General features: G+C 41.8%; 1 protein-coding gene and 1 non-coding gene across 2 annotated transcripts in view; one reads left to right on the top strand and one right to left on the bottom strand.

The window, feature by feature from the left end:
• The first annotated feature begins 5,226 nt into the window (after positions 1-5,226).
• TRNAT-UGU lies at positions 5,227-5,299 on the top strand. Its single transcript has one exon. It is a non-coding gene; the product is annotated as a tRNA-Thr (tRNA).
• Positions 5,300-9,286: 3,987 nt separating this feature from the next.
• The window catches only part of LOC114050005 (HHIP-like protein 2), a 32,776-nt gene continuing 16,929 nt past the window's right edge, over positions 9,287-25,133 (bottom strand). Inside the window, exons 4-9 of the mRNA XM_027871512.1 lie at positions 24,295-24,626; positions 23,357-23,483; positions 17,754-17,899; positions 14,567-14,648; positions 11,859-11,941; positions 9,287-10,150 (exon numbers count right to left, since the gene is read on the bottom strand). Coding sequence (XP_027727313.1) covers positions 9,750-10,150; positions 11,859-11,941; positions 14,567-14,648; positions 17,754-17,899; positions 23,357-23,483; positions 24,295-24,626 — 1,171 coding nt within the window. The 3' untranslated portion in view covers positions 9,287-9,749. The remainder of the gene's footprint in view (positions 10,151-11,858; positions 11,942-14,566; positions 14,649-17,753; positions 17,900-23,356; positions 23,484-24,294; positions 24,627-25,133) is intronic.

Here is a 25,133-nt window from a genome sequence, read left to right as displayed (position 1 = left end):
GCATGACCCCACCCAGCTAGAAAACCTTACAAATAGAATCTAATCTAGGTGAATTCTTGCCCTTAGGAAATACACCCATGTCATCGTACTTCTCCATTGGAGTCTAGGGGAATGCAGCTTATGAAGGAGAAAACTAACCAGAGTGGTCTGGATAGAGGGATTCCTTTGTCCAAACTGCTGAAGGTGGCTGTGTCTCATGATTAAGTCACATTCTCAGCAGGAGGAGCTGAAGACTTTTGGCCCACCTCCTCATTAATATGTCCATCCCCTCATTAATTGTTCACCAATCAGAGCTAATTTTCACCTGTCAGGGGTACCTCCTTTTCCAAAGATATTTGGGCATTCAGGGATCTCCATGGTTTTGTCTTTGGTTACTGAGAGATCCTACTGACCATCAATTTATTGATTATCAGCTAGCCTAATTAATAAATTGATTATTAATTACCCAGAAACTCTGTCTCTTGGGTTTTTTCATTTATTTCACTAGCTCCTACTCCTTCCCAAGATGCCTCAGCCTCCTCTACCCCCTGGGGAGATAGAGGAAGAGAAGTGAAAGGAAGAAAAGGAAGGGAACAACCATCTATATAATGCCTACTTTGTGCCAGGCACTGTGCTACATAGTGGGTCTTCCCCCACCTTAGAAGGTTTCAAGCATAAACTAGATACCATATATTTGATAGGCTGTAGTAGGGAACCTGCCTCAGTCAGACATTTACTAGCTGTGTGACCCTAGGCAAGTCACTTAACTTTCTACACCTGTAAAACAAGTTGGAGAAGGAAATGGCAAACCACTCCAGCATCTTTGCCAAGAAAGCCCCATAACAGAGTCATGAAGAGTCAGATACAACTAAACCACTAAATAACAACAACAATAAGTAGGGAAGCCCACCGAATCAACAAGTCAGAGCATCTGACTGATTGTGTTTTACCCTAGTGTTATATCAGTGGCCTCAAACACAGCACTGCTGGAAAGTGACCGTCAGGAACCTCCATCCACCTTTCCTAAATCCGCCCCATGACTATGTTTCTTCGTATTTCCAACACAGACTCCTGCCTCTGATCCCTACTCCCTTTTCTTTTTAGGTAAATCTGGCCCTTCGAGGACAGCAGACACCTTCTTCTACTACTTCTGTGTGCTCTCATTCTCCCATCCTGAAGCTAACAAATTAACCATGGATATGACTTTATAAAACAAATTCTTAAAGAAGAAAATGGCTTGGGTTGTAATTTAAATTAAGCTGGGGGGATGGGAGAGGGGTAGGAGGAGGAGAGATGGCAGAATGAGGGATATCAGATGATGGTACTGGGGAGCAGGGGGATGTGGGTGCCAGATGATGGTGTCTGAAGAGGGAGGTGTGTGGGTGTCAGATGGCGGTGTTTAATCCAGTAAGAAGCACACCTGCTGGGAGACACTCCTCACCAGAGGTTTAGGAGTTTCAAGTTAATGGAAAGTTTGAATAATCCTGAAACTCAAGACAAGTATTGCCCAAGAGTTTATCATGCTCCCACACCTCCCTCTGGTGACGAATTTTGAGAACAGCAATAGCTGTATGGACGCATCTAGCTATACTACTCTGTCTTGACTATCCAAGCAAAGGCTCAGAATGAGAAAAGGCAAGGAGGAAAGAAACTGTTGAAAACTTCCCAAAACTTCTCCCCTTTCCATCAAAATTCAGATGCCCCATGGAGCTACGATCTCACTGATGTAGATCCTCCCTCCAGCAAAGCAGATCACAGTCCCTCAATGCCTACCCATCCTGTGTGATTCTGATTCATGTTCTCCCATCAATCATCCAAAGGGGCATCCACCTAATATCCATAGGGACCTTTCTCTCATTCTTTTAACATTGTGTGGATCAGAACAAATCCTATCAACAATGCATGAGGCCCTGTTCTGGGCATGAAACAAATCCCAACTCACAATAAGCTTACATTCTAATGTGGGTGACAAGTATGTATGAAAATAGACTCAGTATAAATATAAAGCTAATACATACAAAGTAGCTTGTAAGGGAAGGAAGGCACTACTAGCTGAGGGGACCAACCAGCTGCACACCCCCTTTGTTGGTTATCCTTCCTCACTCTCTCTAAAGGAGCAGCCCATCTTTTTTTCCAGTCCTGCATTTCTCTGACATCGTAGCTTCTCCTACACAGTTCTTCATTTGAAATGTGTTTCATTTTAACTTGTCCGTGTCCATCACAGTTCTTAAAGTGAGCCTGTTGTTGTTTGGTTGTTTTCAGTTGCGTCCAACTCTCTGTGACCCCATTTGGAGTTTTCTTGGCAAAGATACCGGAATGGTTTGCCATTTCCTTTTCTAGCTCATTTTACAGATGAGGAAATGGAGGCAAATAGGGTTGAGTGACTTGCCCAGGGTTACACTGTTAGTAAACGCTATCCACTCTGCTGCCTAACTGCCCCAAAAGTGAGCCTACGATTAAGCCTCAATTAATCAGAGATGAGTGGTATATACCATTATTTGCAGCCAAACAGCACCAGAAGAAGAATATTCAGTGTCAAAAAAAAAAAAAAAATACGGACCTTTGTTTCAGAGAGAAACTTGGGGTTAAAATAACTATAAGGTTTCCCAGAGATAATCCAGCCAGTGCTCCCCCTGCCCAGTCCATTCAGTCCTGAGCCTACTTCATTATCCATCTGATGTTTGCCTTGGATATATGTACTGAACTGATACATGTACAGTCAGAAGAACTGATATATGTACCAATGGACAAGCTTAGGAGTTGTCCATCCCATCCAAATGGACATCACAGTCTAGACCACAGGTATCAAACACAGTAGGTCACAGAGAGCCCACAAAACTTCCAAGTGCATCATGAAGCAGATTAAAATGTAATTGGTAAATGTTTAACAAAATAAATAAAAAATACAATATAACATAGACAATGTTAATTTGTGATATTTTGAGTCAATATGTGGCCAGTAGGTATGTTCCAGAACTTTTTGGTCTCAGGACCCCTTTATATTCTTAAAAATTATTTAAGACCCTAAATAGTTTTTGTTTATATGGATTATGTCTATTGATACTATATTCAAAATAAAAACTGATAAAATTTTAAAATATGTATTTATTATACATTTTAAATGACAATAATGAACCTATTACATGTTGATAGCAATGATATTTTTGTGAAAATAATTATAGTTTTCAAAACAAGAAAAAATTTAGTGAAAACAGTGGTATTATCTTAAATATTTTTTGCAAATCTCTTTGATGTTTGGTTTAACAGAAGACAGCTGGATCTTCATATATACTAATGCATTCAATTTGCTGTTATATGATATTTTGGTTAAAGTATATAAAGAAATCTGGTCTCACACAGATATGTAGCTGGAAAAGGGAGGAGTATTTTAATAGGCAAATAACATCTTAATATTATTATGAAACTAGTTTTGACCTTGCAGAATCCCCTAAAGGTCAGAGGAATCCCACCGGGGTGTAAGGACCATACTTTGAGACCCCTTACTCTAGACAATAAGCATTCTTTTTTTTTCCACTATTAGCATTCTTCATCCACTTTCTTTTGTATAATTAAGTTTTTTTTCTGTGTAAATAAGGATCTTGTTTAGATTCTTCTTACAGCAGTTATTTAAATGGCAAAGGAATTTTATCAGAATTTAAATTCCTAGACAGTATTATTTTCTATATACTGATCTCTCCATTGGACCCTAGTGATTGTCTAATTTTTTTTAATGGACTGTGGGATAGAGATAGGCAGCTGCTTAAGACCCAATACACAGGGAATCCCAATGAGAGGCATTTTTTAGTATCCTTTTTCTTGTCAACTTCAAAAGATATTTAATTTCATCAATATGAGTACCCTACACACTGGTTTCATGAGTTGCTATAGTAGGAAAAAGAGAGAGAGAGACAGAGAGACAGAGAGGAAGGAAGGAAGGAAGGAAGGAAGGAAGGAAGGAAGGAAGGAAGGAAGGAAGGAAGGAAGGAAGGAAGGAAGGAAGAAAAAAAAAGACCTAGTAACTAGCCTTTAGTTATGATATGTTTAGCATGTCTTGCTAATGTTCTCATGAACCAGCTCCTGCCCAGAGACTCCATAGGCTCATAAAAGAAAACCAGCAGCTCTCACTTCTTTCCTTCTCTGTCCTTGAAAAGCTCAGTCACTAGCCCCTAGACCCTGCCATGACTGCTTCATTCTTCTACCCACCTCCTTCTCTTCAGCTCTTCTTACAGTACCCACTGTCAGAGGCTTCACTTGAAGGGGTTCAACCCAAAACGTGGAACTTGGCCAGTGACTCCTCCACCACATATTCCATAGTCATGGCAAAAGGAAGAGGGTGAAACAAGGATGCTAAAAAAATGCACATAAAAATGTGCATAAAATCCACTTTGCATGGCAACTAGGCATTCCTTTAGTGAAAAGTCAAGTCTTCTGTGACAACGAAAACTCAGTTTCCAAGGCAATAATAATGCACAAGGGACACAATTTTCCAAAACTGCCAAGGGCTCACCAGGGTTATACAATCTCAGCAGCCCTGTTTTTCACGTCTTATTCTGTGAACTACAATCAAGCCCACACTAACTTTACCTCTGGAAAGGGCATGCCAATGGACTGGCCTCTCTTTCCCCTGACCCTCTGTGTGACTTCCCAGATCAAGACGTTCTTCTTTGATCCCTCCTTCCACTAGAGTTGTGTTTCGCATTAAAATGTGATCCCCTCGAGGGCACAGGCTATCTCATTTTTGCATTTGTATCCCCAGGCCTAGCCCAGTGCTTGGCACACGGTAAGCACTTAATAAATGCTTATTGATTGATTGATTGGTTGGTTGATGATTCCAGGAATAAAGCATTTTCCCCAAAGCGCTTAATGATTTCAGGATGTGAACTTCGGAGACTTTGTAAGCAGCAGCAACAAGAGGGAGTCTTGTTTCTCCAGTGTAGAATCGTTCCAACTCAACATAAACTACAGGCAACCAATTGTAACACCCCTGTTGCAGTAATTACCTCGTTTAATTAACTATGTACTTCTAAATGGGCAGGCTATTCCATGGAGCCCCGCCCTTGGGTAATAATTTGTTTTCCGAATTTTTTCTTTAAAGTGCAAGAGCCAGCAAAGCGTCTGCAAGTTCTATTTGGCGCGAAAGAGAAGGGTCTCTCCTCCGAAAAGCGTATTTATCAAAATGAGGTTAACAGAAAGCGGAAGCCGCCCAAAGCTCACTATCATCCAATTATATTGGAGAGAATGATAGGTGGCTCCATAGCTCAGTGGTTAGAGCACTGGTCTTGTAAACCAGGGGTCGCGAGTTCGATCCTCGCTGGGGCCTCTTCTTTAATTGCATTTTCTTTCTTTCCTCTCATAATACATTTTACAGGCTCCGAAGAAGAGACGCGGTTTCTGAAAGCGCCGCCTGCAAAAGCTCGAGAAAACACAAGCTCCGCGATGCCGAGGCGGGGCCCCGGAAACGAAGGAGATGCTTGGGAAAAGGAGGCTACGCGCTCGGGCTGCGGACGCCGGGGGCCGCGAGCACCTGCGGGGGCGCGGGCGGGACGCGGCGGGGCGCCCGGGGACCTCGTTAAGCCCACTGCACTAAGCGAAAGGCAGTGCAGGCGGCTCCGCGCGGGACACCAGCTCATCGGGCTGCACCGAGAGGAAGCGCCGCGGGGACCCACGGCCCGGCTCCGCGCGCCGGAGTGCGGCGGGGAGCGTGGAAGGTGGAGCCCGGCAGGTTCCAGCGGAGCCGCGGCCGCCTGCCGCTGCCCGGTGCGGCCGGCAGAGGGCGCCAGAGGAGCGGGGGCTCGGCTTCCGCTCTCCCTGCCGAGACCATGCCACGTGGCACCGCGGACCTGGGCTGGTGAAGGGACGGGGCGGGAATAAGGTACAAGGTCCGGGCCTCCGGGAGAGGTCGCGAACCGGCGGGGGTGTGGCCTCTGCGCAGCCTCCGCTCGCTCTCCTCTCCACCCCCCCCGCCCCTCCCCTCCCCCCGGCCGTTCCAGCTTTCCAGCCTCGCTCTCCGAAGAGATCGCTAGTTAAATCAGCAAGCGTTGATGAAGCGCCTACTGTGTGCTACCCGCTGGGGATACAAAAGCACCCAGGGAGCTTACGACCTGTTGGGGGAGACCAGTCACCTCAGTCGTGTCCAACTCTTGGTGACCCCATCGGGGGTTTTCTTAGCCAAGATACTGGAGTGATTTGCCATTTCCTTCTCCAGCTCACTTTACTGCTGAGGAAACTGAGGCAAACAGGGTGAAGCCTCAGTTTTGCCCAGGGCCACACAGCTAGCGTCGGGCCAAACTTTAACTCGGGCGACCTCGGGCCGGAGCTCTGTCTGAATAGCGACGTCTCAGGGCAGGACACTGGCCTGAAGGGGCACGGGAAAGACTTCTTCCCCAGGGTGGGCCGTTGGCCGAGGCCTGGCCACAGCAACTCTTGCATTTACCTCCAACGAGCTTGTAAGCGAACTCCCTAAACACTTAAGCTTGTGCTAGTGATGAGGGACATAAGGGTGTGTTACAGGGTCGTAATGGGCTAGTTCAGTGGCTGCAGCACCAGTCTGGTAAACCAGAGATCATATAACGATTAACTGTGAGGGGCTCTAAAGGTCATGAGGTTCAGCCTCTTCGTTTTGCTGATAAGGAGGCTGAGGCTGACAGTTTAATTGACTTGTACGTAATTGACTTATTAGATTATAAGCTCCTTGAAGGCAGGTACTGTCTTCTGCCTCTATTTGTGTCCTCAGCATTTGACACATAGTAGGGACTTAAATGTTGATTGATTGATTGTCCTGAACAACAAAATGGCAGATCTATGTGCCTGGCACATAGTAGGAACTTAATAAATGTTTATTGATTGATTGGTTGTCCTGAAGAACACAATGGCAGATCTAGAATTCTGGCTCAGGTTCTCTGATTCTAAATCCGGGTCTCTCACTGTGCATACCTATATAATTCTTTTCTTCTTTCTTTCCTTTTTTTAAAAATTAGACTTGATAAGCTAGGTGAGGAACTCAGTAAATCCCTATTTAATTGAATGAAACAATGGGGCAGCCCCAAGTCTTTCTATACAGCATTGCTTTAAGCTGGCTTGTATTTCATCCCCTGAATGCCAAGTCAGTCTCAAAGTTAGAAGGGACCTCAGAAACCATCTAGTCCAACCCATACATGAACAAGAATCCCCTTGTTAACAAATAGTAGTCATCCAGTTTTTGTGTCTCTGCCCTTACTGGTCAATAGGTATACGGGACTAAGAAAGGGAGCTTTTTAGACAAAACTAGGAAGACTTAGGGGAGCTAATGCAGAGTGGAGTGAGCAGATCCCACAGAGCAATTTATAAAATAACAAAAAGAAAACTAAAGGGGAAAAGTGTAAAAAATATATAAGAACTCTGATCCATGCAGTAGCCAACCATATTTCCCAAGGATCTGCTGGCAGTGAAGTGATGAACTCAAAGTGCAGAATGAGATATATTTCAAACTTGGCCAATGTAGGGATTTGTTTTGCATGACTATACAAACAAGGGTTTTGTGCTTTCTTTCAGGTTGAGGTGGAGGAGTGTAGCAACAGGATAACCAAAATGTGGGGAAAAAAGAGGTCACTGAAACATTTTTAAAATGCATAAAAGACAACAGAAGGAAAGTCAATAGGAAACAGAGAAACAGGGCAGCTTTTCAACCATGTTGAATTTGTTGTATATTTGGAGGAAGAAACAGGCTACATAACATGCAGATTCCCCATGCATGTGTAATCCTCTTTTTTTATTCTGCTTTGTATATGGAAATGTTCATCTTATTTGGTGTTAAGTTCTTAATGAAAAAAAATTTTTTTTTTAAAAACTACATATAGAACTGGGCTGAAAGCTAAAAACCTCCTGGCCTTTAAATGACCTTTAAGCTAATTCATATCTCTTTGCCCATCTGTCCACAAGATATCTACCCATTGCTTACCTACCAGGATTGTTGTAAAAATGAAATCAACTCTTAAGTAGTGTTCCTTAAACTAATTTGGCCACAAAATTAATCCTGGGCCTGAAATAAAGTGAGAGTACTATAAATGTTGTTCTAATTCTAAAAATGAAAGAGCAGGTTCTGGGAAATTTCTCTAATAAATAGAAGAAATGGAGGCATTTTCACATTCCCAAGTTTAATATATGCATAATTTAATGGAAAGTGTTTGTGGAGTGGGGGGAGACAACACTAGCAAGTAATTTTCTCACAAAACTCATACACACATCACATAGAAAACTAGGGTTCCACAGACCATAGTTTGGGAAAACTTGCCCTCAAAGGCCATTCTCAGAGTGTCTCAGAGAAATGGGCCTATTAATATATATCTACCACCATGCTTTAGAAAACTAGGAATGGTTTCCTGCAAGATACTGGAAATAAACCAGTATCTAAAACACTTTCTGATTTTTAGGGGCCAAAACACAAGAATAAGTATCCAAGTTATATTTTCTTCAACTGACAGAACTAATAATGGTGCTTACCTCTCTGCACCCACAATAGGTGCTTTATTAGTGTCTTGTCAAATTGTTAAGACACCTTAGCTATATCACCTTCCATCAATCCCCTTCTCCCCCTAGAAGAAGAAAGCACAGGCATCTTAGTATTTTTTAACACAATGTACTTTTTCAAACCTTAGGGCTATAAAGTAGCTTCATTTGTTTTGGCTCCCCCACAGCTAAAGGATTTCTTTCAAACAGAACAGACATCCTCCATGAACAGCTGGCACCAGCAGGCTTTGCTCTCATCATCCAGAAAAAAAAAAAAAAAAAGATACTCTACCCAGAAAGCAACATTCCACTTTTATCCAACCAGCTTCCAATCTAACTGTTTAAGGACAATCTTTCAGCTCCTTTCTCCATACATCCCCCAGCGCATGGAGAAAGCAAAGCATGATGTTCTTAACGCCTTGCTTTTTTTTTTTTAGTCCATTCCTTTTATTTTTGAGAAATTACAGTTAATTCCCAGTTTATATACTTATATCCAGAGCACTCTTGACTGGATTGTCCTATACTACCCATTTCTGAAGCCCCTTTTCCCTCAAAGGGTTCAGAACACAAGCATTTGAGGAGTGTAAATATGGGGAAATGAAGGCAGGGTGTCCATTCTTCTAATCCAGGGATTTTTCCAGTCTACCCTACTGTCAGGCACAGGATTCCTAGCCTTGTGACAGAATCCAAATTTCTACAACTGAATGTAAAATAAGAACCCTACAGAACAAATAGCTAGAGAGGATTTGAACAAGGAATTTTAGATTTTAGCTCACCATTGAAGAGAAAAAGGCCAGAAGATGTAAGTTTGAGGAAATGCTGCTTTATTCACCAATTCAAGCATTTATTAAGCACCTAGTTATGTGCCAGGCACTGTGCTAGGTACTAGGGATACAGAGGCAAAAATTAAACAAATCCTATCCTTAAGGAACTTACATTACCTTGATGTTTGCCTGGACATTTTGATTCAATTAATTCAAAAAGCATTTATTGCATGCCCTTTATGTGCTAAATATATAAAGACAAAAATGAAATAGCCCGTGCCCTGAAGGGGCTTATATTAGTTTGAGGTTGTCATGAGAATTTGAGATAGAATCAGTAAAATAGAATCAGGGGTTCCAAAAAAGCAGTACCCATGCATTGCCATCCTTGTGTGCTAGTAGCAAAATTAGCACCAGTGGACTCATGGATAGAGTTGCATGAAAAGAAAAACCACACTGGTTTCAATGTCAGTCTCAGCTCTCCAATAATTATTCAATTAAGCTGGGGCTGGGGCTGGGGCTGAATCAGAGCCTCTGAGATGGGCCCTCTTCCCCTTCCCCCACTCTCAGCTGCTGACTATCAGGAGAAAAAAAGGCAGAAGGAAGACTCCTACCAACCCTGCCTCCATGTTGGCTGCCATTGGGTGTGGTGCTGCTGGTTCCTAAGGCCCTAGTTCTCTTCTCCTGAGGTCTAGTGGAAAGTCTTCTGGCTTTTGCCTGGCGCTTGCCAAATGTTCCAGGAGTCTTCTTCCTGGGCCTGGGTCTAGGCTTGGCAGGCAATTTCTGGGTACCTTTAGGAGAAGCTGACTTCTTAGAGGACGCTTTCTGAGAAGAGCCCCTGTTTCGAGTACCAGAAGCTAATGCTGCTTTGGCCAATTTTCTAGCAGCTTTCTCTGACTGTTCTTTTAGCAGCTCCAGGACAGTCTCTGAAAAACAATAATTTGTATAATAAGATATGTAAGTAATGGAAAACTGAAATTACTCAAAACTCCAATTCTAGTAAAACCCTACCACCTATGAAAGTCACAAGGGTTTTCCGTTCTCTGCATATCAACTCTTATTAGGTCAGTTATCCCAAATCCTTGAACAGGGAGCATCCTACTAGCTATTGGGATGCTCACAGGGAGAGGTGACCCTGGGAAGTTTCCCATTTCTCACAGCACCAAAAATATTTCTTTTAATTTTTGTAAACAATTTATCTTTGTATTTTATCATTGTAAAAAGTATCACAAATAATAAGACAAAAAAGACAAAAAAATTTTAATTATTGTAGATGCTTAATAAATCCCCATTCAATAAATGAATGAATGAATGAATGTAGGATTCCTACACATTCCCCCAACAGGCATTCATTAAGTGCCATTATGTGCCAGGCACTGGAGACACAAAACAAAAATAAAACAGTCCCTGCCTTCAAGGAGCTTATAGTCTACCAGATGGTACTTATGGTAGAAAAGGTTAACAACAAAACATAGTAATTTCTAGATGTTAGAGAGATGTGACACGTTAGCTTCTAATGACAAATTAAAGGGTTCCAAATAACAAATTCTAATCAACAAATCATCAATGTCCTTTCTGAAAGAACATTGACAAATAAGTAGCATGGAAAAATGGATAGAGTGCTGAGTTTGGAGACGAGTTCAAATTCTACCACAACAGAAAGCAACCATGTGACCAAGGGCAAATCACTGCAGTTCTCTGAGCCTCAATTTTCTCATCTGTAAAATGAGGTGAATGATATCAAAATGATCTACTTGAGAAATCATTATATGGTTTAAATGAGATAATGTAAGTAAGGTGTTTTGCAAACTTTAAAGGGTTGCCCTTTAAATTATTATTAGTTATTAGTTATTAGTCAGTTATTATTATTTAAAAGAGGGCACCAGAATAGGGACCAGACTGGTAAGTAAGCCTCAGAAGGATCATTTAAAGGAATGGGAATGTTTAAGCTTTGGGCTTAGGCTTGAGGGAGATGGGATAGCTGACTTCAAGATGTAAAGGGCTGTATGATGTAAAAGATGTACGTGGAAGCGAGATTCCATTGCTCAATTGCTTTGCTTGGCCCTTAAGGAGTGGAAGGCACCAGGAGGCAGATTTTGTCTCAAACTGAGGGAAAACAGCTTCCTAATGTTTAGAGCTACCCAAAAGTGATAGGCAGTATTATCTTAACTGTTAAGTGAGTTCAAAGGACCATATATCCACCATTATAGAGCTGGAAGGAAACTTATAAGCCAATCAAGTCTCATCCCCTCATTTTACAAATGAGGAGACTAAGGCACAGAGAGGTCAGGTGACTTGCCCAGAATTGCACAACTAGTAAATGTCTGAGGCAGGATTTGAACCCATATCTTCCTAACCTCAAATCTAATAATTACCCTGTATGCTACACCACACTGAGTTCCCATGGAGGTGGGGGTGGGAGCCGAGGAACCACCCAGAGAAGCTTAGATGACTGCCGATCAAAAGTGCCGTAGGGTGGATTCGTGCTTTGAATTCATGCTCAATGAATTTATGATTCCGTGGGGAAAACATAACCGCTGAAATAGAAGCTAGGACAGCTCTCTTGGGAACCACAGCAGGGGGTTTTTCTGACCACTCAGGTGCCCAAACTATAAAACACAAAGACAAACTCACTGGCAAGTGGCCGGAAGGGAATCAGCTTGCTCTTGGCTTTGACAGGTGCTGGTTTGTATTTGCATTTGCCTGGGGGCGCTCGCCTGTAAAACAAAGAGGGAGAGGCTGAGTACGTGGAACTGGAAAAGGGCAATTGGAGAGCCTGGCTACCAGTAGCCCCAGAGGAACTCTAGAGGTTTCCTATTGCTTCTAGGTCTAGGATAAAATATAAAACCCTCTAGTGAGCTTTTAAAGCCCTTCACAACCTGGTCCCAACCTCTATTTCCAGCCTTATTGGACATTACTCCCCTTCTAATGCAGCCAAATTGACCTTCCCTCTGCTCTTCACTCATGACACCACAACCCCCAGGTCTGTACCAATGCATTGGCCACTCCCCCCCACCCCAACCTTCTGCCAACACCTGGAATGCACTCCCTCCTTACCTCCTACCCATCAAGTCCCTCTCTTTAAAATGCAACTCAAGCAATGTCTTCTGCAAGAAATCTTTTCAGATTCCCTCCTAGTGCCTTCCGTCCCAAACTACCTTGACTTTAACTACTTTGTATTCATTTATTCACTTTATATGTATACTATGTATGTTTATGTATACACTTGTCTCTCCTATTAGAATGTGAGCCCATTGTCTGTAGAGATGGTTTCATTCTTTGAACTTGCGTCCCTAGGTCCCAGTACACTGTCTGGCACTTAGGAGACTCAGTAAATGCTTGTTGACTAACAAAGTCCACTCTGAATTATCCAGGTTAATGAGGAGAACCCGGGGGAAAGATTGTTTCATTCTTCCTATTATGTATTCCCATCATTTAGTAGTGCGACTAGCACATGGGAGGAACTTAATAAATGTTTATTGATGACTGACTGATTGATTTATCTTCTAATGAGAAGAGACAGTAATCTGGATGTAGGAAAGGACCACTCCAACCTTTGTGACCAGGGCTGGTCTAAGAGCCTTATTTAATGAACCAGGGAGAATGGGCAAATGGCCCACACAGATAATCCACAAAAAAATAAGGATCTCTCTAGCACTTGGCAAAGAGCCTCACATCTGTTTTTTGAGTTATATCTTATGGCAAATCTTGGAATAGCTTTGTACATTAATCCCAATGAATGTTTATAGATCATCGAGGTTAATGAGCATAGAAAATAAGGGTATTCATCAATACTACCCAGTTAGTGAGATAGGATTAGGGCTCCCAGTCCAGGGCAGTCCAATTTCCTGATCTTTAAATCATTCATAGATCTGGCTGCTATGCGGAAGAAGAATCCTTTCCATACTTCTTTGCACTCCCCCGGGGTGAGAGTAGGGATGTGGAGGTAAGGGGTGAGATGGAGACCAGAAGCTCAGGAATGATAGAAAAAAGCAAAATCAAATGGGTGGGATACCTTGTAATCCCAGATGACCCACCAGACCTTCCTAAAAGAAGCCTTTGAGATGCTGCCTTCTCCTATACTACCTAGCTGGGGACACTAAGCCCTGCAGATCTTTTCCAAGAACTTTTTGGAAAAAAATAAACCAAACTGCTTATTTGTTGAGAGTATAAAGTTTATAATAATAAAATTTAATAGAAAAATAAACCAAGAACCCCAACTTGCCAAAAGGAAGGTTACATGAGGACTGCCACCTCCCCCTCCTTCTCCAGCCTTCCACAACTGGAAGGGTGAGTGAAGCTTGAGTGGTACTAGTCCATCTGCCACCTACGGTACCAGCCCTCTTTACTTCTCAAGTGGTGAAGTAAGCACTTCTCTTTTATTCTGTATGGAACTAGATGGAATGCTAGTATAACCAAGAGATAACTACCAAGTGTCTTTGTTTTTCTGGTGAATGGGGTGGATAGGAGAGGGAGGTCTTAAAGGGGGGAGTCCTAGAAGCTTGTCAAAGATCAGGGGTTCCAGAACCTAAATCAGTCAATTCTAGCCCAGTCCAAACCAGTCAGTCCTATCTCTAGAGCTGCCATATTCCCTAGTTTCCAAAGTTCCTAGAGAAGCATTGCTCTAGATTTGAATTTGCTCAACCCTCAGTTCTGTTTAGTGCAGATATTCAGATATGAATCTGGACAAATTTTGGCATCATAGATTTAAAGTTTGAAGGGACCTCAGAGACTGTCTCATACAATCCCTCATTTTACAGATGAGGAAACTGAGGCCAAGAGAGGTTATGTGACTTGCCCAAAGTATAAATAAAAATCAGACTCTCAGTTTGATTCCGTCTCAAAAGGAGGCCTCCAGTATCCTAGACCTAAATATTAGGATGAGATTAAGTAGAGGCCTCTAGGCCCACCATGGTCTGATGAAATTAACTATAGGGAACACTCCTACAGACCTCATCTTGGATGACACCAGTTACTCCAAAATCAAAATGTTCTCTCCAGCCTCTTCAAATCACCCCTCATCCAGTCCTGTTTACTCAGACTCCCAAATAAGGACAGGGCTGAGCAGCCTCACCAAATGGGCTTCTTTTGCTGCCTTCTGGGTGTGTCTGTGTCTGTGTGTCTGTGTCTGTGTCTGTGTGTGTGTGTGTGTGTATCTCCTTGCGTTCTTCAGAGAAGAAGCTGCCCATTTGCTGATACTAATTAAACTTTTTTATCTTCTAGCCTAGCCTGATTTATTGACCTCCAGTCAAAAGGCCCTCGGTGGGAGGAATTATTCTCTGAGAACATCTTGGGATCTCTGGGCAGACAAATTCCCCAACAGAAATAAGAAGAATTCTTACCTAGAAGGATCAACAAACTTGTAGATGGATCCATGTGGTGCATAGGCACTCGGATAAGAGGTGGCCAGAAAATACAGCTCTCCTAAACAACCAAAAAATAGTCAAGACCGTAGGATTTTAGTTTTGTCAGAACTAAATTACCCAAGACATCTCCCAGGGCTTGCAAAGCACATATAAGAGGTCCAGTCTACAAACACAGAAACTAAGACTAAACTCACTTATCACAACTCTAAAGACTGAGGCAGAATCACTGTCAGTATTTGAAAAAACAAGAGCCAAACTAGGCCTTTTAGTCCTTCCTTTCTACTCTCAGAAATGTTGTATTAGATTTCATCTTACTACAATTCAATTCAATAATTTTAGGCACTACTTACATACAAAAACAAAAACAAAACAGTCCCTGCCCTTAACAGCTAGCATTTATATAGTACCTACTATGTGCCAAGCACTAGCTTTTACCAATATTATCTTATTTGATCCTCACAGCATCCCTAGGAGTTAGGTGCTATTATTATTACCATTCTACAGTTGAGGAAACTAAAGCAGACAGTGGTTAAATGACTTGCCCGGTGTCACTTTGCTAGTGTCTGAGGCTAAATTTGAACTCAGGTCTTCCTAACTCTAGGCCCAGTGCACTATTCACTTCTATCACCTACCTGCCTTCAAGGAGCTTGCCTTCCACTGGGGTAGGAATAGGGGACCCAAAATATATATAAATAAGTACAAGGAAAACTGAGGAGAATGAGAATATAGATTAGCAGCTGAGGATGATGGGGAGGAGATAAAGAAAGCTTCCTGGAGGATTGGCTTCTGAATGGAGCTAGAAGGAAGATAAGGACTAAGAGGTGGGGATGCAGAGAGCGCCTTGGACAACTGGTTCTACCAAAGAAGGGAGGCAGGAGTATCAAGTCAAGGGAAAGGAGAGTAACTCCATTTGTCTAGAACATAGAAATCTTGAAAGTATATGATATGGAATAATAGTAATAATAACTAGCATTTATATGGCACTTTTAGGTTTGCACAGCACTTCACATATTATAACTCATTTGATCCCCACAACAACCTTAGGAGGCAGGTGTTCTTATTATCCTCATTTTGCAAATGAGAAAAGGGAGGGCCATAAAAGTTAAGGGACTTGCCCAGGGTCACACAGCTAGTAAGTGTCTGAAGCAGGATTTGAACCCAGGTATCCCTGACTCTAAATTCCCCCTGCTCTATCCACTATGCTACCTAGTTTAACCCATGTGCTGCCTAGCTTACTCCAATAAGGCTGGAAAGGTAGATGTAAACTAGGTCTGTCATTTATAACACTGCTGTGTGTGTGTGTGTGTGTGTGTGTGTGTGTGTATGTGTGTACAAAAATATAGAATCAAATAATTTAAGAGTTGGAAAGGACCTCAGAGGTCATCTATGCCAACCTGTTCCTGAATCAGCAATCCCTTGTATATCCCCAAGAAGCAGTCATCTGGCCACTGCCTGTAAGGAAAAAGCCATATGACCTCCCCAGGGAACCCATTCCACTTTTGAAAAGCTCAAATAATGAGGACGTTCCCCCAACATTAAGACTCTCTCTCTCTCTCTATCCACTACTCCAAGTTGCCTCTCTTACAATAATATAAATATTTATTTATATTATATTTATTATATTGTAGTAATATAATAAATATCAACTTATTACCTAATATATTATTTACATTGCATTATATAAATCTATTCATTAAATATATTAATATAGTAAATAAATACAAATATATTATAAATTAATATAAGTATGTTAATAAGTATATTTAAAAATATATTTGTATAATACATATGTATATTCATTTATATATTACACATTTTCTAAATTATATTTATAAATAATATAAATTTAAATGTCCATAAACTAGTAAAGCTTGGGAAACGTTATGTTTTAAATAACTGTGATTGGGACAGCTAGGTGGCGCAGTGGATACAGCACCGGCTCTGGAGTCAAGAGTACCTGAGTTCAAATCCAGCCTCAGACACTTGATACTTACTAGCTGTGTGACCCTGGGCAAGTCACTTAACTCCATTGCCTAGCCAAAAAAATAATAATAATAATAACTGTGATGATATGGATGTAGGTAAAAGTACTTTCCTTGAGTTTCTACTACCCCCAACTCCCAAACACACAAATATTGAGTTAAACCTGATCTTGTCAGTCCGGTCTGGGGGGACTATGGTGCTAGCAGGGTTATGCCAGAGAGGTAAAAGACGGTACTTACTACATGCCATGGGCTGGTTTATTAGCTCTCCTCTTGTGGGAAGTTCCAAATTTAAGAAATTCCCCATTGAGAACAAGTTTTCATCAGAAATTCCCTAGGTCCACCCTGCCTTGGTAAATAAGCCTAGGGAGTCCTCTCCACCAAATCCCAGCCAAAGATGTTTTTCTTTGCCTATGTTCTGTCTGCAAAGATAGCTTGTTTTTCCTCTAAAACTCATCTGCAGGCACAACCAAAGCCAGAGTATTGGCTTAAGCAATTGAGCCATGGAACAGACTGCAGCCCACAGATGCCCCAGGCAGACAGGCCATCCTTGTCTTTGGAATACTCTGGGAGAGATTTACCACTGCAGCCTGTGGAGTTTTAGATCGTCTGCCCTTCATTGATTGATCACCGGGTTGCCAACCTGTGGTGCCTCTTATTTTTCATGTGTTTGGGTTTTCTGTTTGGAACTCAATGGCTTTTTTCCTTTCAAAATGTTTAGTTTTCCAAAATGATCTAATGCTACAAAATGTTCATCTGAAACCGTTAGCTTTGAAAAGTGGCTGGATAGTTTGCTGGAGCACTTCAAAGTGTGCTGACATTTTTGTTACATCAATCAATCAACAAGCCATGTGCTAGATTCTGGGGTTGTAAAGACAAAATTGAAACCTCTATTGCTCCAAATGTAAGGAAACTGAAGAGTTTAGGAAGTCCCTACCATGTCACCAAAGCAGAGGGCCTAAAGCAAACTCCAGTGGAGAAGAGGAAGAGCAAAGAGAGGAAAGAGCGAATGGAAGCTTCCAACAGCAAAGGAACTGACGGCTTGGAGAAAGGCAGACTCTGATGTGGGGGTTCACTGAGAAATGGCACTAAGTAAATGAATGCGCAGGAACCATCTAGACTGTGAGGTTCTCTGTCTTTGGTGCTATCGCAGCCAGAGAGCTCTGATAAACCGAGGTTACCTGCTTCATCCTCAGCAAAGGAAATAATGAACTTGCTGTAGGTGCTGATCAGTCCTGGGAAGGCGCAGGTCTTAGTGTTGCCAATGCAGATGTCTTGTTTTTTCCATGTATTTGTTTTCTCATCTTCCTGCAAAGCCATAAGTCGACTAGATGAAAAGCAAAACCTTATATTTTAGGCATCCATTTGTCCACTGCGCAGGATTCTTTTCATATAAAAAGCACAGAATCTTAGGACTAGAGAGGCAACCTATGTGCAGCCTATGAATGAATGATAATCCTTTCTATGATATCCCAAACAAGTGGTCATTCTGTTTCTGCTTTAAAACATCCAATGAGGAGGAACCCACCTTCTGAAGCAAGTCATGCCCATTTTGGATGGCTCTATTTTTTAGGAATTTTTAGTTTTAGGAAGTTTTCTCTTATATCAAATTGGAATCTGTCTTTTTGCAGCTTCAACCAATCAACAAACACATTAATAATCTACTATGTAGCGGATACTATACTAGGCATTAGTTAGGAATACATATAATAAATGGATAAATAAAACTGTCCTTGAACTCTAAGAGTTTACCTTTTAAAGGGGAAGGCAACATGTAAATACATAAATATGTCTAAAATATAGACAAGTTAATGTTAAGGAGGAACTAGCAGCTGGAGGGATCAGGAGAGACTTTGAGTAAGAGGTGATATTTGATCCGAGCTACCAGAAAGCTAGGGATTTGAAGAAATGAGTATGAGGAGGGATAGGCCAGGCATGAGGGACAGCCTGTGTAATAACACAGACAGGAAATAGAGTATCATGCATAAAGAACATCACGAAGTCCAGTTTGGTAGGAACAGAGAGTATACAAAGGATAATAATAGAAAGGGAGGTTGGAAGCAGAATGAGAAAGGTTTTAAGTGCTTTTCAGTTTGTATTTAATCACAGAAACAATAAGGAGACAGTCACTTAAATCTGTGATTGAAGAATAACTCTTTGGCAGCTGTGAGGAGGATGGATTGCAGTGGAAACAAGGCAGGGAAACCGATTAGAACACTGCTTCAATAGTGCAGGGGAGAGATAGTAAAAGCCTAGCCTAGGGTAGTTACTGTAAACAAAGAAGGAGATAGATACAAGAGATGTGAAGACAGAATACAGAACAGTTGTCAGCTATTGGATATGTGAGGTGAAGAAGGATAAGGAATGACGGATGACTCAGGTTATGAAGTGAGGTGACTAGAAGGATGGTGATTCGCTCAACAAAACTAGAAAATTCAGAAGTGAAGTAAGTTTGGTGGGAAAGATAATGATAATGAGTTCTGTTGAGTTTTTTATGCTTCTGAATCATCTAACTCAAAATATTCAATTAAGGCAGTAAGATACAGGACAAGAGCTCAGGGTATAGAGAAAAACTGGGTAGATGTGGAAGTCATCTGTATAGAAATGATTATTGTATCCATGGCAGCTGGTGAGATCACTGAGTGTATAGTGAGCAAGGGGAAGAGGACCCAGAATAAAGCCTTGGGTACACTCACAATTAAGTGTATAAGTCCACCTACTACCCTTTATTTTGTCCTTTGGGGAACAAGAACAAGTCTAATCCTTTTCTATATGCAACTTTTTCAGGTACTTGAAGACAGCTGTCATGTCCCCATTAAGCCTTCTTTTGTCCAGGCAGAACATCCCCAATTCCTTCTTCTGATCTTCATATGTAATACTATCAAGACCCTTCACTATCCTGGTTGGGTTTTTTTGTATGCCCTATAAATGTCATTCCTAAACTGTGGTACCTAGAATTCAACACAATATGCCAGATATGGTCTGATAAAGCATAGTGCAACAGAACATTACCTCCCTAGTCCTAGATCCTATGCCTGTTTTAATGATACCTAAGATCTCATTAGCTTTTTTGGCTGAGATATAATATTACTATTGCCTCATATTGAGCATGTAGTCCACTAATACTCCCAAAACTTTTACAGATGAACGGCTACCTGGCTACACCTCCCCTGTGTTGTTCTTGTATAACTGACTTTTTTGGGCATAAATGTCAAACTTTACATTTATCCCTGTTAAGCTTTATCTTTTCACTTCCCGGTCATCTCCTCATCATGCTGCCTATACTTTGGCCATCATCTCTCTCCTCTCCCACTGACTCAACCTTGGACTCTATTTCTGGTTCCTTAAGTTCTACGAAAGGAGATTTCACCTATCTTGCCTGGAATCAGAGTTTCTCAACACTTTCCAGCCCTCACCATACCAGGCTACCACACTTCTCTCACATACACTTTCCAGATTCCCTTTATAAGTTGTTTTCTCCTGTTAGAATGTAAGCTCCTTGAGGCCAGGGAGATATATGTGTGTGTGCATATATATATATGGATGTGTACACATCCATATATATATATGCACACACACATACACACCTTGTATCTCCAGGGCTTAGCAGAGTATCTAGCACAAAATAAATACTTCACGGGCATTCCTTCTTTCTTTCTTTTTCTTCCTTCTTTCCTATCTCTCTGTTGGTCTATCCGTCCATGTACCTATTTATCATCTATCTATCATAGCTATTTTCAAGTATTTTAAGGACTGTCACTTCTTGGAGAAGGGTTTAGGCTTATTCAACTTGTCCCCAAAGGGTAGAAGTAGGAGCAGTGGGTGGAAGTTAAAGAAAGTTTTATTTAGCTTCCATGAAAGTAAAACTTTATGAACGCTTAGAATCGTTCCGAAGTGGAAAGGTTGCTTATGGAGAGACTGGGCTCCTTCTTTCACTTGAGGTCTTTGAGCGGAGAGGCTGGATGACCACAAGGCAGTTGTTGCAGAGAGGATTGTCATTCAGATACCAGTTGGACTAGACAGCTCCTGGATCCGACTTCCAATTCTAGAATCTGTGATTATACGGCTCCGCTTCTCTTCTAGACTTTATTCATAATTCCAGCTTTACTAAGTTTAAACTTTGAAGTTTTGGATTCAGATTACAATTCAACACAAAAAGAGCTGAGTGAGTGCAAATGCAGAGGAGCTATTAAAACAAATTTAAAAAATAATAAATGATTTCTGAAACTGTTTTTATTGGAGTTCCTCATAGCTGGGAGCTAGGCAGCTTCCTCATGGAAATTAGACCTGCCTATTCTAGGGAGCTAGCTTCAAAGCAAGGAACCAACTTCTTTAATCATCTACTTTCGGGGACAGTCTGCTGAAAGAATGGGAGCCAAGACTGAGTGGAATGAAAGTGAAAAACAGATTGAAGAGTGACTCACACCGTTAAATAGGTGAGGAACTCCCTCAAGCCACAGCCTTGGACTCTGCCAATAGGTTCCCTGGCTCTGATAAGTTAGCTGTCGCCTTATTTTGCCCAGATCCGGGCCACCCCACTGTCTCTCAGCCAGCCATCGTCACGTCATACCGCTGCAAGTTTTCACCACCAACTCCCCTTTATATGTTGTCTATTCCTACTAACATGGAAGCTCCTTGAGGGTAGGGACTGTCTTACTTGCTTATTTATGATATACTTTTGTTTTTATTTTTATTTTTTGAGGCAATAGGGGTTAAGTGAGTTGCCCAGGGTCACACAGCTAGTAAGTGTCTGAGGGCAGATTTGAACTCAGGTCCTCCTGACTACAGGGCTGGTGCTGTATCCCCTGTGCCATCTAGCTGCCCCTTGTTTTTGTTTATATGTGTATCTCCAGGGCTTAGTACAGTGTCTGGCACATAGTAGGTGCTTCATAAATGTTCTATCTATTTTTCTAATTCAGCCCAGTGTTCTAACCTATTGAGATAATTTTGAATTCTAACTCTCTTCCTCTTTCCCCACATATCTCCTTCTCAACGAATAATTCATTATGCATTGGCTGTGTAATTGCAATAGTATAATTGACTGTGTAATAGTGCATTGACACTATGCTAGGCACTACAGGTGTTAAGACAAAACAAAAAAAATAATTTCTGCCCTCAAGCAGCTTACATTTCACTTGGGAAGGGGAGGGAGGGTATTGTGGGAATAAAACATTCATATCAAAAGAAAATACAAAATAATTCAAGGAAGTAGAGAGCATTAATATCTAGGGAGGTCAGGAAGGACTTCTCATAATGATATAATCAGCTCCTATGGCTTTGGCTGTCATTTCCATGCAGATGATCCCCAAATCTCCTGTACATATCTAGCTCACATGTCTCACTGGAGTTCAGTCCTGTATTTCCAACTACTTGCTAGACCTCTCCACCTGGCTATCTCATAAGCATCTCAAACTCAATCTACCTCTTCTTCTAACTTCCCTATATCTATTAAGGATGCTACCATCCTTCTAGTCACCCATATTTGAAACCCAGAAGCCATATATTTGACTCTTTACTCTCTGCCCCCCCAAGTCTTATGGATTCCACCTCCTCAACATCTCTCATATCCAGCCTCCTTCTCTTCACTCACACCACAACCACTCTAGTTTAGACCTTTATCACCTCTTGTCTGGACTATTTCAATAGCTTCCTAATTGGTCTCCCTACACATCATGTCTCTCCTCTCCAATTCACTTTCCACCCAGCTGCCAAATTGATATTCATGAGCAGGTATGAACATATTACTCCTCTGCTCAGGAATCATCAGTGGCTTCCTGACTCCCATCAGTTACTCCATCATACAATGACTATCTTCTATACATTAATATGCAGTAGATATGTAAGTGATCATTATTCACTTACAAAGTAACACTTACCCAGCCTGTTATATGATGCTATAAATGCTAAGCTATTAGTATAACTTCAGCAGGGCTCCCCATAAAAGCTTTTGGTGTCTCACTGCAAGCATGCCGGCAAAAGCTCCTTGATAGACTATCTCCTGATATCCCTAGAAGTAGTTCAGTCAGTCAATCAATCATTCAACATTTATTAAGCACCTGCTACAGGCCAGGCACTGGGGATATTAAATACTAAGGGGAGGATCTTGGATCTTGGCTCTGAGACTCCGCACTTAGCTTCTCTGAGCCTCAGTTTTCTGAGTTTTAAAGTGAGAAAGATAATTTAGATAAGGGATTCTTCACCTGGGATCCATGAACTTAAAAAAAAAATCTATTTAGATAAGTGTGTTTTAATAGAATTGATTTCCTGTATAATCCTGTGTAATTTTAGCTTATACATTTTTAAACATGATTCTGAGAAAGGGTCCATCTGAAGGGGTCCATGACATACACACAAAAAGGATAAGAGCCCTGAGCTATGATCTTAGGGTAATAGAGTCAGAGTTAGAAGGGATTTCAGAGGTCATCTAATCCAAAGCCCTCATTTACAGAAGAAACTGGGGCCCAGAGAGGATAAATAATTTGCCTACTGTACTATTCTGACTATGAATTTCAGTGCTCTTCAGAAAAGGTCAAATCCCTCCAAGGTTAAAGAAGGAAAGAAGGAAAGTAGCTGTGGAAAGGGAAAGTGTGGGATGGAGTGAAATAAAACTGCCTGTCTGAAAAATGGTTCTTGGAATTAGAAAAGGAAACATGGTGGATCATGGGATCACCAACAGAGAGCTAGAAGAGCCCTCAGAGGTCATTTGGTTCAACTCCTTAATTTTATATAAAAAGAAACTGGGGTCTAGGGAGTTTAAGATGACACAGGAAGTAAGAATTCTTACCCACTCATAAAGTCCCCAAAGATGTAGAGGCCATTTAGATTTGGGGATTCACACCCCCGGTACACGTATCCTCCAGTGACTGACTTTCCCACCAAATGGCCATAAGCATAGATCGGCAGGATGTCATCTGTCAAGAAACAAAAGGAGAAATAGCTACTGTTCGTCAGCTAATTGACAGGTGACGTAGAAACAACTGACATGGTGTAGGGGAGGGGGGAAGCAGCTTTGAAAGTGTTTTTCAAAACTACTGCAATACAGGAAGCAGGCATGGTGGTATTAGAGTTTAGCAAATCCTTCTAATGATAGGCATACAGAGTTACAACAGTGACCCTAGAAAAACCTCAAAACACAGAAAGGTACAGTACCTAATATATCAAAAGAATTAGAAAGGCATATTTTTAGCAAGGAATTGTCACAATCTGTGTCAAGAGCACCCAAGAAAGGAGAAAGAGCTTATTAATGACCAGATGGGACTGATCCAGTGAAATGTGATTTAATTCTAGGTGCTTGGTGAGAGAAGGGATCCAGGCAAGGGGCTAGTTTTTTCCTGGTCAGGCCAATGAAGCATTTTATGACCTTCTGTTTCCAGCACCCACAAGCAAAGTAGAAGGATAAACAAACACCCAGCAGGGCAGAAAATGTTGAATTCAGAAATGCTTTTGTTTCAAGCTTTATCCTTCTTCTCTTCTCTTGCTCTCTCTCTCTGTCTGTCTCTCTGTCTCTCTCATACACACACACACACACACACACACACACACACTCGACCTGTGATTTCATCATAGAACATGATGTGAGAACACACAAGCAGTATACTATGTGTGTGTGTGTTAGAACTTGAATCCAGGTCTCTGATTCCAAGGCTCTCTCTGACCCTCATATGTCACAGTGTCTCTCGTTCCCAACCTGTATCCTCCCAAATTTCAGGTTTTCTTGCTTACCTAAAGAGGCATTATGACAGAGTTTAATGTCATAACATTCAAAGCCTTCCTTAGCTCTCCAGCCATAATTCCCTCCTTTAACAATGAGGTCCACCTCTTCAAACCTGTTCTGACCCACATCACCACAGAATATCCGGCCTCGGCCCTTCTGGGTGGTGGGGTCGCCTCGATCGACTGCACAGCGCCACATGTTCCTGACCCCATATGCGTAGATAGCGGGGTGAGCCCCAGGCTCCGAGACGAAGGGGTTATCTGGAGGGATCCCGTAACGCTTGTTATCTGAGCCTCTCCGGTTTATATCTATCCTCAACACTTTTCCCAGCAGTGAACTCCTGAAATAAAAAGAAAGAAAGAAAAAAAGCAAGGAAGAAGAAGGGATAGGGAGTAGAGCTAGCAATGAGTGAGAATAAAATAACAAGAGTGACTATAAATTCTGGGATGGGGCAAATGCCACACAGTTGGGAGAGGGGGCAGGGAGCGGGTGGGGGAGAGAGACTTCAGACTGCATAAAGCCCTGTTGAGGGGAGAAGGGAAGGGAAGACTCAGAATTAAGGAGGGAGTTGGGTGGGAGGTGGAACACATCCTGGGGTGCTAAGAGGCTCCTGCTGGGAAAGCTATTACTGAGGGAAGGAGTAGAGTAAGATAGCACCAGGAAGGAGTTCTGGGAGTTGGGGGAGAGGGAGGGAGAAAGAAGCATGCCACCTGATAACTTCTCATTTTAACTAATTCTTCTTTCTAAGTGCCTTGGCTTATTGTTCATGCTTATTTAAGGAAACAAATGCTGTCAGAATCTTATACATTTTGGCACCCAAGGGCAAAATACCTGTTCCCTTATCCTT

Source organism: Vombatus ursinus, unplaced genomic scaffold, assembly GCF_900497805.2.
Source record: "Vombatus ursinus unplaced genomic scaffold, bare-nosed wombat genome assembly UNPS02014798.1, whole genome shotgun sequence".
Classification (NCBI taxonomy): Eukaryota; Metazoa; Chordata; class Mammalia; order Diprotodontia; family Vombatidae; genus Vombatus; species Vombatus ursinus.
The sequence above is the reverse complement of the archived record's forward strand: the minus strand, read 5'-3'. Positions and strand labels throughout refer to the sequence as shown.